Genomic DNA, 13,913 nt, shown 5'->3' on the forward strand with positions numbered 1-13,913 from the left:
ATAACAAAGGAAATAACATTAATCATTTTAAAAAGCAAAAATAACCTCTCAATACAATAAGAACCAAATGAATAGGCAGTGTTGTTTCAATAGCGGTGAGACATGACTGCTGACTTTTCTCATTGCTTGGGACATGATCTCAATGTATAGGCAGATATAAGAATTACCCTTCTCATTCTGACTTCAAGCCTGTGTTTCCTGTGGTGCTGTTACAGTTCATGCACATTTCATGTGCACTCATGTAACATAACCAGCATTTTGTTCTGCAGAAGGAGATATGTTTTTGTTGTCCACTGAAATGCATTTTTATATGTACTTATGCAGATAAGTAATCAAATATGAAGTACAATGTAAGAGAGTGTATTTGTACCTTGTGTTTGAAGCAATATTAACATTTCAGTATCTTGAAGCATTAAAAATGCAGCACAAACCAGCTGTTTGAGCCTGTATGGATTGCTGTGGAAGCATAAAAACATTTTCTTGAAGTATTTTTCAAGACACTGTTTCTGTGCTCACCATGGTTTGTGAGTGCCCTCCTAGAGAGTAAGCTACAATGATAACAAAAACCTGGATGTTTTGTTTAAAAAATAATCTACTGTAATTTTTCAGTCTGTCACTTTGACAAGATATATTTTGTCTTAAGTAACACATTTCTGAGAATATTCAGAAATACTTATCCATCTTATATTGTACCTCTAAAGAAACATTTTTACTACTTAACAATATAATTTTCATCAATGTATGATATAAAATATATAACTCTGCTCTAAAATTGTAGCTCAGTTCTGTTACCTCTGGCAGCACTGGCTGTCCTGGTACAGCAAAACTACATTCACACATCATGACTCTGACAGCAGCACTACACCTATGACAAAACTGCCATCAGCACAAAGTCTTACTTACACTGTTCTAACCTGCCCCACTACTGCAAAAGGAAAAGCAGAGCAGATTCACAGCCTGCCTAATTTAGGGAAGCCTTGTCAGAGATGTTGTGGTTAGAACTACAATCTTTTATTTTTGGTGCCTACAATATGCCATAGTGACATTTTTTAGCTTAGTGCTCCCCCAAATAATGATATTATATAACAGTAACAAACCTTTACTAAGGTCTAAAATTACCCAAGAAGTTATGAATAATCCCAATATAACAGTACATGAATGGTACTACAGAAATCATACACTGTATAACAGTGTTTAAAGAGACCACTTTTTTATTACTAGAAGAATTTTCCAGAATTAATCTTGAAAGTATATAATTCATATTCAATTAATGTGCTCTTTCATTCTGTATTGCTGCCACTCTCCCTGGCAACTAAACACCATCTGCTCATTTCAGTAAGCCTTTGATGCCATGAAGGTGAAATCAGTATTGCTGTGTAAATCACAAAGAAAACATCTGACATAAGTATTAGTAACAATGAAAAGCCAGCATGCTAATTCCTTCTTACAGTTAAAAGAGATGACTCCTTATGGCAAGAGTCCTCCACTCCCATCTCAGGAAATGTGCTCATCACAGTGAGCACATCCGGCCTGTAGGTTGAAGTACAGCAATATTTAGCAAAAATGTAACTGATTTCAAATAAGTAACTCCAATCAGACTGCTCATCTGAGCAGTTCTACAATGTCAAGCATGCAGGATGAGGTCTGCAGCTCACTCTTGGACATTTATTTAGAGTGCAATCTATTTCCAAAAAAAGAATTCTCAGTAACGTTTGTGCAGTTTATTATTACAAAAAAAAGAGTAGTGTCATGCACCAACAGACAGCTTACTCTTTTCCTGCACAACACTTCGCATCTTTAATCAATGTATACATAAATGAAAAGAAAAAAAGCAGATTATCATATTGTCCTTTGTAGCTCTCTTTCAAAATCTCCTGATGATAGTCCACAAGGAAATAATAAATTGCTTCTATTGTGGAAAGGTATGTATCTGGTTTTCCCTTCTGATGACGCCAGAAGCAAGTTTTCCTTGTCTTCAACTCAATTTGCAGTAACCCTTCCAAGGAAAAAAGATAATCGAGATTAGACAATGTGGATTGATGGCCAAAACGTCAAACAAGATTTTAGTTTTGTTTTCTGACTTTGCTTCCTAGGCTGCTCAGTGCCTGTATGAAAATAATTTCCTCTTCCTGTACCTCCATTTTTCATCTGTAAAACCGAGGCAATAATTTTATCCTCTTTTTTGGACCACTTTGGAATTTGATGAAGTGCTGTAAGTCCTAGGTTACAATCTTCATATCTGCAGTTAATTACAGGTTATCCTTTCACTCAAACAGCCACACAGCTCTCAGTTAACTGCAGAGTCGCTTCACATGGCAAGAGTGAATGAAACCCACACCTACCAAGATTCATCAATCTTCATAAAATTATTATTTCATCTTTTGCAAAGTTCATACTTTCCAAGTGTAAAACAGTATCCCTCAGACTGTTAGTATTGCTGAAATGAGGACTATTTGCAAGAGCCAGGAGCATTTAATTTATGCTCGTTAAATAACTGAAATCTCACTGAAATTCCTCAGGAGTGTGACAACATCTCGTGATTAACTTTACTAGATACTAAAAGCATTCCCACTTAAGATGAAAGAGGGAATTTGGTCTCTGTATGGCACAAGAAAATCTTTAATCAACTTAAGTCTCTGTAACTATTTATTACTCAGATGAATTTTAAACATGTATCTTGGTTTTTAAGTTTCCTAAGATGCAAAAATTATTCAAAACTGAAACCACTTTAATGTGTTATCCCTTTGTAAACAGGATGGGCAATAGGACAATGAAGAACAGGGTACACACCTGTCAACAATATCAAAAGCAGATTGTAAAGTTATCTTTTTCTATCACAATCTGATACTCATGGGACAGTTAAGTACAGGTAACAGTACAAAAACCAATATGGTCTAAGAATTGCTTTAAAGTTATGGACAGGGAAGTTTCAGTGATGTCAAAATTCAGGCTAGAGGCCAGCACTTGTAATTCTACACTTTTAACCTACACTTTTAACCTACAAACTGTGTTTAATTCTTTTCAGTGTAATAGCAACAGGGATTTAGTTGTTTGCTTTACAGTTAGTAATGTATGGTATTCTGCATTGTAGAAGAAATCTCAATTACAGCATTTAAAAAAACAACTGGACAGGAGAGTCTGTCCCTGAATTTAAATGTTATTATTGGCATTTCAGAATCAAAACCTCAAAATAGCATAGTCTAATTATTATCTCTAATAATCCTACACCTGTGAAACTTAAAATAGCAGTAGGAAACTGCATTAGCTTGTTGCCCTCAAAAATTTTCAACACTTGAATTCTCAGCCCTAACGAAAGTGAAAACTTCCATCAAGCCCAGCAGTGCTTCCAGCCTAAAAGCAGTGAAGTCAATCTCAGGGATGGTTCCTCCAACCTGGTAAACTCCCACGTAGTTGTGGTTTGAATATAAACAAAGGTTCACTGAAGGTAAGACCATGGATATTGCTGAGCTTACCACAAGTGCAGTATCAGTTACTCTCAAACAAAAGATTTTAGGACCTTTCATTAAAAAAAATAAAACCAGAGAGGGTAAAGGATAAAAGTTTACTGAACATGTTTCATCTGTAGTGTACCTGTATACAGCCAAGGGCAATATTTGCTTACAAATATGCACTGTTCACATGAAACTCCACAATACCAATGTGTAAGCTAATAAAATATTGGGCTAATACAAAGCAGTTCAAACTTACAGGAAAAAAAACCCAAAGCAATCAGTTTCTTTAACATTCATGGTGATACTGCCAAAAGCTCCATCACTCATGTGAGAAAGTCATCATTAACATTAAATTCAACTGTTTGTTTTCTGATCTAGAGATCACTTTTAATGAAGTAATCAATCCTAGATATTACCAACTCTCATATATTTCTTGTCTTTAACTGATTTAGTTTTGTTTTCTAAAGATGTATTAAGCATTTAAGCATTTTTCCAAGATACAGAAGTATTTTTTGTCCAAGTTCTCTCAGCTTATTTTAAGATTGATGTACTCATTTGCTTTCTCGTGCAGCCCAATTTACTAGATTTACTGTCTATATAAATACAGGCTTAAAAAACACAAGGCTTTTCTTTACATTTTCTTGGCTTCAATTATGTTTTCATTCAGTATTTCTTGTAACTTACTCTTAATAAGTATGGCAATTACTTTTTATTTGGAATTATGAACACTCCTTTTTGAACTTTAGCATATGACGAATATTTTGTGGGATGATGACTTCATTTGCAACTGAAAAACGAAAACAGTTCTCTATTTTTCATGTATGTACAACATAAAAATGTCATCTGTTTATGCCTGAGGAAACTCTGCCCCATTCATCTTGGAAGTGAAAACTTCAATCTCTAAAAGGGTATTAATGCAATTTATGTTCTTTATGACAAGTACTAAGGAAAGCAATGTATGCATGGGCTGTGCACATTGTTAGACCCAATGTGTGGATGGGTAAAATTCTCCCATACTAGAAACTGACTTGCATGACACTATTAACCCTCACAGCAATCCTGAAAGGTGCTCAGGAACCCAGGAGGCTGCAAAACAGCTGGATCCGAGATGTTTTAGAAAGGAGAGAGTAATTCACCAAACCAGCATTGTCATGGGGAAACTGGAAACCATTCAAGAGCTCCAAAATAACACCAATCAGGACTTTTTGACTAATATATGCATAGGCTTCCATGAACATTTTCAGTTCCCCTGGCTGCCTGTTACTTTCCTTGAATTCATCCTCTTACGTTTCAAATGCCTTATATGAACTTGCAACATGTAATTCCTCTCATCTTTTACAGTAATACTTCAATGTAGCTGACAGAGTATGTTTTGTGTTAAACTAGATACTTGTAATAGGATTTTAATTAACTAATACATCATACTAACATGTGGGATTCTTTAATAAACTGACTAGACAGCAAGGCAATATTCATCATCTATGTAAGAACGCCTGTGAAATTCCTTGTAGGACCAGTGGGAAGCAGTAGTAGGATATGTGTATGTATATGTATGTTGCACATAAACTTGACAACCTGTCTCCCAGCTAAGTGCACTTTCTGTACTAATGAAAGTATTTTCAAACTCCAATTCATCTTAAAGTAAATAGAATGCTATTGCTAAATCGTTTTGTCTTTTGTGGTTTTAATTAGAATGCTTAAATATAAGTTTCTTGAAAGGAACCTAAGACAAAAACTTTTTGCAGAATTAGTTTCTGCTCTCAGCTTTGGAAGGGTGTCATGGGCAAGCAGCCATTCCCTTTTTGTCTGGAGTAGTGAGATCATGGAAATGTCCATGAGCAACTTCAGGAGAAAGAGAACCCAAGCAAGGACAAGCCTGTGCTGAACCTCCTAAATCCCTCATTTACCTTCTTGGGGCCTGTCTGCTACCAACATGTACTCAAATGGTCCTGTGGGTTTCTGCAAAGCAGCAGCCACCTGCAAAGGAAATCTTCCTGGTTTCCTTCACAGGCCATTCAAACTACTCTTCCACTGTCTAATATGACAGCTCTTACTCTCTGAGACTGAGGAAATTTGCCTCAATAGAGAAGGGAGACAAATAAATGTAAATGCTTTTTTAGTATTAGGATTATCATTTTGCAAAATAAACTATATGACGTGAAAAGTAATGGTGTCTTTGGCTCAGAAGTATTCTATAGCCCTGGAACAGGCTGCTGAATCCTTCATATACATTCAGATATAGGAGCACATATAAGCTTACATTGTGCTCAGGTCTGTTATAGACATATGTGCCTTAATCATTTCTGCAGCAATAACATCTCAGTATCAACTTGTATTTTTTTTACCTTGAAGTCGTTCATCAGTTATTATCTTGTTAGTTTGATTCCAGGTACTGTCAATAAATATTATTTTCTTCAGTCTAGTGCCTTCATTCCTGATGCTTGAGATGCCTTCACTGGGATTTTTTTCTTCTTCAGGTTCTATTTTTGCTTGTTTAAGAAGTGGCTCTCTGGAACAGTCATCGTCACTAGCACAGGCACCTTTCTTGGTGTACTTTTGGAGATGGAAAGCAATATCTTTTACTGAAACTGAATTTGGGCCAGGAAATATAAGTGCAATCTGAATGAAGAAAACAAAGAGTGTCAATAAAATCTAATAAAACAACAGGAATTATTGTATTAAAGAACAGAATTTTTCTACCTTGTCTATAAACATTTAAGTCAGGACAAGATGGAATAGTATCTCTTAAAAATATTTTGTTGTCTTATATAGTGTTAAATCCATGTTAAAAACATGTTAATTAATTGAGACCCTTAAAAGAGGTTTTAAATTAATGTTACTTCCAGGGCTCTACTACCAACACTAACACTTCTGTAAAAAAAGATTTTTCAAGTCAAGATAGCGGTGTCAGCCCTGAGAAAGTTCAAATGTCACTTGTCATTGCAGTATATGGGGCAGGAGGGCCAAAAAGAATAGCATGCCATTTAAATGAACATGTACATCCAAGTTCATAGCTCACTTTTTTGGTGCTCAATGCTATGATAGACAAGAGTTGCATTTTGGTTGTTTTCCTCTGTCACAGTGAATGTTAAGAATTTTAAGGTTTAAATACTGCAGCTGCTAAATATGAGCACAGCATTCAATTGCTGTTTAACTTGCTCCAAGTAGAATGCTTTTATTTTTATGCAAAAGATTTCTTCAGGTGCACAGTAAATCCAATTCTCCATTATGTGAGGTGATGAACATACAAAATTCAAGGTGGTTAAATAGTGCTACAGTCTTTCTCAGCTTTGGAGAAAAGATTCCAGTCCAGAACTCTGTGTGTGTGGAGCTAAGCTTTGAGAGAGCACAGGATGGACTGCACTAATGGAACAGTGGTTTCCTCCCAGCAGGGCACTACCACGGCAGGAGGAAGCTGCACCTCCTCAGCATAAAGCCTGGCTGTCTCTAGAGAATCTCTTACTTCGTGTCTCTTCTCTTGATATTCTGGAATGCAAGGGTATTTATAAATTGTAACATCATCAGGTGCCAGGAGCTTCGCATGCACAGCAGTGCTTTTGCCGTCGGTTTCATTTGGGTGTTTGATAATGTCAATCTTCAAAGGTAACTGGAGTAAAAGAAGACAAAGGCACTATTTATCATCATATTCACGAGCATCTGTACAAAAGCATTCAAAATTTGGCAGAAATTCCTATGGGTGTGTAATTAAAACATCTGATAATCTTTGACAGATTTAGAACTAAACTAGAGACAAGTTAGAAGAAGCACCTTTTACATTCAATTTATGCAAATACCTAAGTAAGCAATGATGCACTTTGGAATGCTGCCAGACATAGTGTGGTAAAAGCTCCAGAAATAGAATGAATAAGGTAAGTTAGATGTGGTCTTAATTTGAGCAATGTAATGGCTCTAAATATGAATACCTATCTCTATTAGGTATTCACCCAACTGTGAAAAGGTCTACTTCTATGAAAATACGCCCAAGTTTACTAAGTGAAATTTCCAACATATTTCTAAAGTATTTTTATAATGCTTTCAAACTCCAGTGTCTTGAAAATACATCTTAGTTCCTAACTGATTTTGCAAAATGTCTCAGTCCTCTCTGATAGCTTCCCCAAGTATTTTAGCTAAAAGGCATTACACTATTTATATTTTAAGAGTAGTTATCTGATTTATAAAACCATGACATACAGAAAGTTTTTTAGGTCACATTTTATATAAAATTCACTCTTGGTTATGGACAAAGTTTTTGTCCACATTAGAATATGTTCTGGCCAGAGTTATTAGAAACTGACAAATGCACAAGAGCACCATAAAGAAACTTTCAACAACTAAGTGGAAACACAGTTGCATGAGAAGCTGAGTGACTTCATCCTATATTCTCATCTAGAAGATACATAAATGTTTATGTGAGGATTGGAACATTTTCAGTGTTTGTACATGTAATTCCTCAAGTAAGAACAGTAATTTTATCTAACTATCTAACTGTAGTTTATTAATACTTATAGCCGTGTTCAAGTTGAATGTCTGTTGGAAAAGAAATGGCTGCAGACAGACTATTCTGTCCACAGTAATTAAAACCTAAAAGATATTATAAAAATCATTAAGAAATACTAACCTTCACAGTTGGAATTTCTTTGGTAGGGACAGTTTCAACAGGAACAAAGCATGTATAACAATAAAACATCCTTGAACTATTGCATCGGGGGCATTTTGATCTCCCACTCTTTTTTGCCTTTTCCAGTACTTCCTGGGATGCTAATTGTAATTGTTGAAGTGGATTATCTTGAAACGATGATGGAGTCTGCAGTAGGCTTTCCAAACACTCAGTATTTTTTTTTGCTCCTTGAGCGTTTTCTTCATTTAAAAGTGTAGATGAATTTAAAGACATGGTTAGCTGAAACAGAAAAAATGGTAAATAAAAATCCCATTACTATGAACTTATCTACTGGAAATTACTCTGTATTATCCCACTTAACAAAAACATCTCATCAAAGAAGATATTTCCTGCAACAGAAAAAATAATAAAATCATCTGATTCAAGATATTTCAGGAGCACATGAGATAAACAGCTGGAAAGAACCTGAGATCTGCATCCTTAATGCAGAGATGCACATTCATTTCCCACTCACTGAACTCCTGCAGAAGTCTATTATTTCTCTGTTGTTAAGATCTGTGCCTAAAAGTTTATGAAAACACTGGCAGGCAGTGTTCACCTGAATGAGCAATCCCATCAGTCTCCAGCATGACTACTGACAAGAAATTATATGCCTACGGGACAGAATTTTTTAAGACAAAAGTTAATTGTGCAAATTTAGATATCCATCTTAAAATTTATTGTGTGTGGGCCAACCAAATAACCTGAATGAAATCCTGCTTGGATAGAACTTTGTGAAACAGAAGAAATTTTCCAGAAAAGTTTGAGGCTGAAAAGAAACAGCTAGAAGAGGCCCCCATGTACCAGATAGTAAGTCCTGACCCAGTCTAGTCTTCTGCATGTTTCTGTTTATTTAGTACCATTGATGGATTTTTTTCAGGCTTTTCTCAGGACAGCTGTTGTCTCACCCTCTGCAGCTGGCACAGAACTTTCAGCACGTACTGTGAGCAAGGCATGAGAAACACGTGTGTGTGCCCACCCCAGGGCAGACAGAATTAGTGCTGCTGTGCTGTGACAGCCCCTTGTGACTGATCACTTGGGGTGGGTGCTCTGTCATCCTCCCCAAAGCAGCCCCCAGCCAGGAGCCTGCACAGCCTGCAGTAGTTACAAACCGCCCTTGGCACTTGGTGCTGCAGCACTCGCAATGAAAGAAGTTATTCTCAGTATTTACTTTCAGCTAATTTAGGTTTACTTTTCCATGTCAAGGATCACACTTATGAAATGATGTAGCAAAATCATGTTTAACAAAAAACAAACAGTAAGTCCTGAAATGTAATCCAAAATTAAGTGATTAAATAAAATCAAGTGTAATATAATTGGAAAGTAACAAACCCAAAAAACTCATCTAAGTTTCCAACGCGAAATTAAAATCAATCCCAGAAAAAAAATGTTATTTTTCTGGTAAAATTAAATACTCATGCGTGCTATGATATCTTCCCCTCCCCCTCTCCGACGTTTTAACTTTTGAAAGGTCAGGGATGTCCACTCAAATAAACACAAAATCTAATACGCACATGAATTTTCTAGTGCAACTTGCTTTCAAATTTCTCTGAGATAAAGCAAGTATACTTTACATCTCAGAGTAACCTGTGGTATTATCAAGTTTCCTCAAGAAGCAGAGGGCGAGAGGCCCTGGAATTGGACATGCATTCCCAGCCTGCAAACTGATTCTTTTCAGTGTAATGTCTTACACTCCACGGCGCTCAACAGTGACACCCTGAAGCGCTTTTGTTATCGATACTGACAAGGGATACGCTGTGGCCTCAAAATAATAGCTGTGCCCAGGCTGCAGCACTATACGTACAGTACAGTACACTTCAGAGAATGACAGACTAGAATTCCAGGACCCAACTCTCATTTCAGACACACATTTTTAAGACTAAATAAAACCTCATCTCCAAATCCCTGGTAAATCACCGCCGGTGGAGGATACCCTCTACACTCCACCTGCAATTCTAGAACATAGAACGTCGGCCGGTCCACCTCCGGGGTTTGTGTAAAGCTGGTGGGATGCCACAAACTCCCTCTGTGCCGCTGCTCGCTGCTATCAGCCGAGCGCAGGCCGGCCGCGGCTTCTGCGGGCGGAGATAGCGCAGGGCGCCGGGCGGGCACGGCCCTCGGCCCTCTGTCAGCGGAGGAACAGCGCGCTTCTGCCGCTCGGCTCTGCGAGCGCCCCGTGCCGCCGCCGCACCGGCACCAAGACCCCTGTGGGCGCAATGCCGCTTCCTACCGCGGGCTGCCCGAGCCCGCCCCGCGCAGAGCGCGGCCCCTCGGCGCTCCGGAGCCGCGCTCCCTCCTCTCTCCTGCCGCCACGGCCGCGCTGGGGCGGGAGCTCTCGGCCGCTCCTCGCCCGGCTCCAGGCCCCCCATCCGCCCGCTCCTCACCCGCCGCCCGGCGCGGCTCCCGCCCGGCCCTGGGAGGCCCCGGAACCAAAGTGCCGGGCTCGGCCGCCGCGGGGAGGCGGGGAACGGAAACGGCCCGGGGCAGAGCGCGGCTCCCGCCGGCCGCCTCAGGCGGAGCGTTTGTGTTTGTGGGGGTGCCTGGCACTCTGCGGGGGTCGATCCGTGTTTTGTGACACAAAAACCTGGCCAGGAACCACTTCCAACTACCTGGGCAGGAGGGGAGAATCCCGCAGTTCCCAGCAGGGCCCTCGCCAGGTGTTTCCTGCCCTGTGTCCCGTGCCCGGCGCTGCCCTCTCCATGAGGCGGCACCGCTGGAAACCGCTGGGGTGCGAGGCTGCGCCTTTGACTCCCGTGAGAACTCCAGGAAAGACAGATAGAGCAGATTTTTTTTTTAACCTTATATTCTACCCCGCACCCAATAGTATCCTTAGAGCATTTATATTGACTGGAAGAATAGTGCTGCTTGTTCTGCATCTCTCTCGGAAGGGAACATGGGATCTCTGCTGTGGGGTTACTTGGCCTGGTTGAGGATGCTGCTCCATTGTCACATTTTCCTAATATTCAGGCTTTAGGGTGAACTTCGGCTAATTTGCAACCTTCACAGAGCTTCAGCTTGTAAAATACTGAATACGTAAGTGGCAGATCTGTCACTTTTTCTTCAGTGTGCATTTGAGAAGTACATTAATAATGATAGTATTTTGGAGGTAGTGAGAAGGAAATGGAAGTTCTGTCTTTGTGATTAAATGCCTTTATGTGTCTTTCACATATTTAGTATGTGTCTTAACATTTAAGGATGTATAGTAGTATTTTATATATTGGAAGAACCTACCATGAACATGCTCTCAGTTTTAGTTGTCAAAAGTTTAAATATGTGCTAATATATGTTACCTTCAAAGTTTTTTAAAGACATTTGGGTGAGAGTAATTCTTAATGTCTGTCAGCAGAAAATACAAAAGCCTCCTTTTATTTTTGAAGAATTATTAGGGTCTCAAGACTTGGTGAGTCCAATTGGCTGTTGTTTTAACTACCTATGTGCATGGAGAAGTGAGCATGTAGGAGTCAGGTCCTGAGCAAAACCCTGTGAATGTAAATACTGAGAATTGAGTTTGAGTGTAGATTGTATTTCCAAGACCCTTGGGCACTGCAAAAGAGCTTTGTAGAAATGGCAGAGCTTTAAGAGAGCAGCCCCTCTGTTGTTAACTTTCTTTCTTCTTAAAGCTATACCATGGAGGAAAATGCCTGCCTGCTGTACAGCGATTTTCTGTGGTTGGAACCGTGCCTGAGTGATGATACTGAATAAAGCTGTGTTTAAAAGATCTGATCAGGCCATGCCATTACTGATGTGAGAGAAAGTCCTGAACCCTGAGGCAGAAGGTTCTGATGGGGATGAAAGGGAGAATAGTTGCTTCTGATTCTACCTTTTTCTCTTTTCTTATACTAGTAAGACTGTGAGGGAAATCTTTAACTCTATATGCCTTTCTGGTTTGTTGAAGAATTCAGTATAATGTGGTTACCAATGATTTGTCAGAATGACATTCTTTTTGGAAGAAGCAGGACATTCCTTTTGACCTGCCTATATTATTTGCAAGTATTGATTTGCTCAAATCTTTTAAACCAGAAAATTTGCTCTTTTGAGCTTTGAACCAGAACTTTTTCCCCCACTGGAACAAAGAAACAAAAAATGTTTGAAAATATGTGGAACATTCAGTTATAAAATTTAATTTTTTAAAATTATATATCTAGGAGGAGGAGCCTGGCATAAAAATGGAAACACTTTAATTTAGGATAATATCAAAACAAATGATTGAATCGTTTTTTAATTGGTTTTACTTAACCATTTTACTCTGAAATCAGAGCATCACAATGAGCATGTGTGTATTAATAGTTTCAGTGCAGTCAATAACATTTCACTGATTTACCTTTTTAAAGAAATAATTTGTCTTGCTGCCCTGCTATTAAAATAAAGCATGTGAATGTTCTTCAGCAATACCAGAGGCCTTAAAAACACACTGATTACTCTGTTTTAATGCTTACTAAGTTATTTCAGGAAAGTGATCAATTTGATGATCAAGTTCAAACAACTACCTTTGCTTCCAACAATTTGCTCAAATATTTAAGCTGCTAGTTTAAATTCTTTGCTAGATCAAGGAGCAGTTTCCTCCTGTGCTTCCAAGGCTGTTCTCAACAGATGGAAGGCATTACTGGCCTTTCCGAGAACTTAAATTGCACATGATTTTATTTGTCTCTTTAGAAACATAATGACCCTTTTTTCCTGAGTTATCTCCTTCTCTAACTAAAAAGTTATAGTCTTTTTAATTACTCTGTGTCTGCTGTAATGGGCCTCCCTGGTCTATTTCTGTTTTTCTGGCTCTTTGAGATGATGTAATCCTCTCTGAATGCAGTACATGAGGGAGGAGGAAAGCACAGTCTGCATTGCAATGTTGCCAGAATTAGAGATTCTTAGATGTAAAATGCATTTGTACTAGTATTGCAAATCTTCCTGCAAAATAAAGTTCACAGAATATTTAATTAATCTTTGCATATGTATAATCTTCAGAAAAAGCTGTTTTTACAATCTACTGATTGCAGAGGTAATGGCTGAGTTGTATCTCTCTTGATGAGCTTTACTTTTTTGGTGGGTAAGTTACAAAAAGATTATTCCTTTAGTGTTATATGTAAACATCTGTATGGACATCAGACCACTCTCATACTTGAAGAAGAGAATAAACACATGTCACTGAAGCACAGAAACATGCTCAAAAAGAGCTCTCATGCCAGCGTGTCCCAGTATATCTACAAGAACATCTTCCTGCCCTTGAACAAAGCACCCGAGAGGCATTGGCCCAGTTAAGTGTTTACAGCTTTCCCTCAGTCTGTGAGTGTGAAGTGTCAAATTAGTAATTTCAAAAAGCATAATAAACTAGAGTCCCAGTTCTGCCTGAGTTTTAGGAACATTTTGTTTAGGCCTAAACAAAGTCCAGGCAAAAGCCTGTGCAAGCATGTTCTCCACAGATTGTGGAGTTAATAAAGGAAAGATGAGCCTAAAATGGTAACTTTTAAGCCTTCTAATCCTTCCAGTAATGGAGGGGACCTGTACAGTGTGTTAAGTTTTGTGTGTAGAAACATTTAGATGTAGATCCAGGTATATGTAAGGTCTTTGCCTGCTTGGAGCTTTTAATCAATAAAATCATCAATCCTGCCCCTGTTTCTTGCTAAACCTGGCTGAATTTTTAAGACATTGTTACTGAACAAATTACTGCAGAGGAAGCTCTGACTCAGGCAAGTGAGATGTGGAAAGCAAAGGAGTATTAAATATTTATAATTATTTTTGTGGATAAGACAAGAAAGACCAAATTTAATTTTTTTTCTCCCTTGGATACAGAAATAGAATTACACCTATCT

The 13,913-nt window shown here is 38.5% G+C and overlaps 1 protein-coding gene across 1 annotated transcript; it reads right to left on the minus strand.

The window, feature by feature from the left end:
* Positions 1-1,706: 1,706 nt before the first annotated feature.
* On the minus strand, positions 1,707-10,578 carry DTWD1 (DTW domain containing 1). The gene is made up of 5 exons (XM_066328405.1): positions 10,494-10,578; positions 8,071-8,349; positions 6,916-7,059; positions 5,798-6,071; positions 1,707-1,996 (listed from the first exon to the last, which is right to left on the minus strand). The coding sequence occupies exons 2-5, from the start codon at positions 8,341-8,343 to the stop codon at positions 1,767-1,769; spliced, it is 921 nt and encodes a 306-aa protein (XP_066184502.1). The 5' UTR covers positions 8,344-8,349; positions 10,494-10,578; the 3' UTR covers positions 1,707-1,766.
* Positions 10,579-13,913: the final 3,335 nt, after the last annotated feature.

This window comes from Sylvia atricapilla, chromosome 13 (assembly GCF_009819655.1).
Source record: "Sylvia atricapilla isolate bSylAtr1 chromosome 13, bSylAtr1.pri, whole genome shotgun sequence".
NCBI classification, from domain to species: Eukaryota; Metazoa; Chordata; class Aves; order Passeriformes; family Sylviidae; genus Sylvia; species Sylvia atricapilla.

Coding starts and splice junctions, on each gene's coding strand:
- DTWD1 (XM_066328405.1), bottom strand. CDS start 8,343: ATGTCTTTAAATTCATCTACACTTTTAAATGAAGAAAACGCTCAAGGA. Junction 6,072..6,915: donor ATCAAGAGAAGAGACACGAA/GTAAGAGATTCT, acceptor TTCTTCATTCAG/ATTGCACTTATATTTCCTGG. Junction 1,997..5,797: donor AACTGATGAACGACTTCAAG/GTAAAAAAAATA, acceptor TTTCCTTGGAAG/GGTTACTGCAAATTGAGTTG.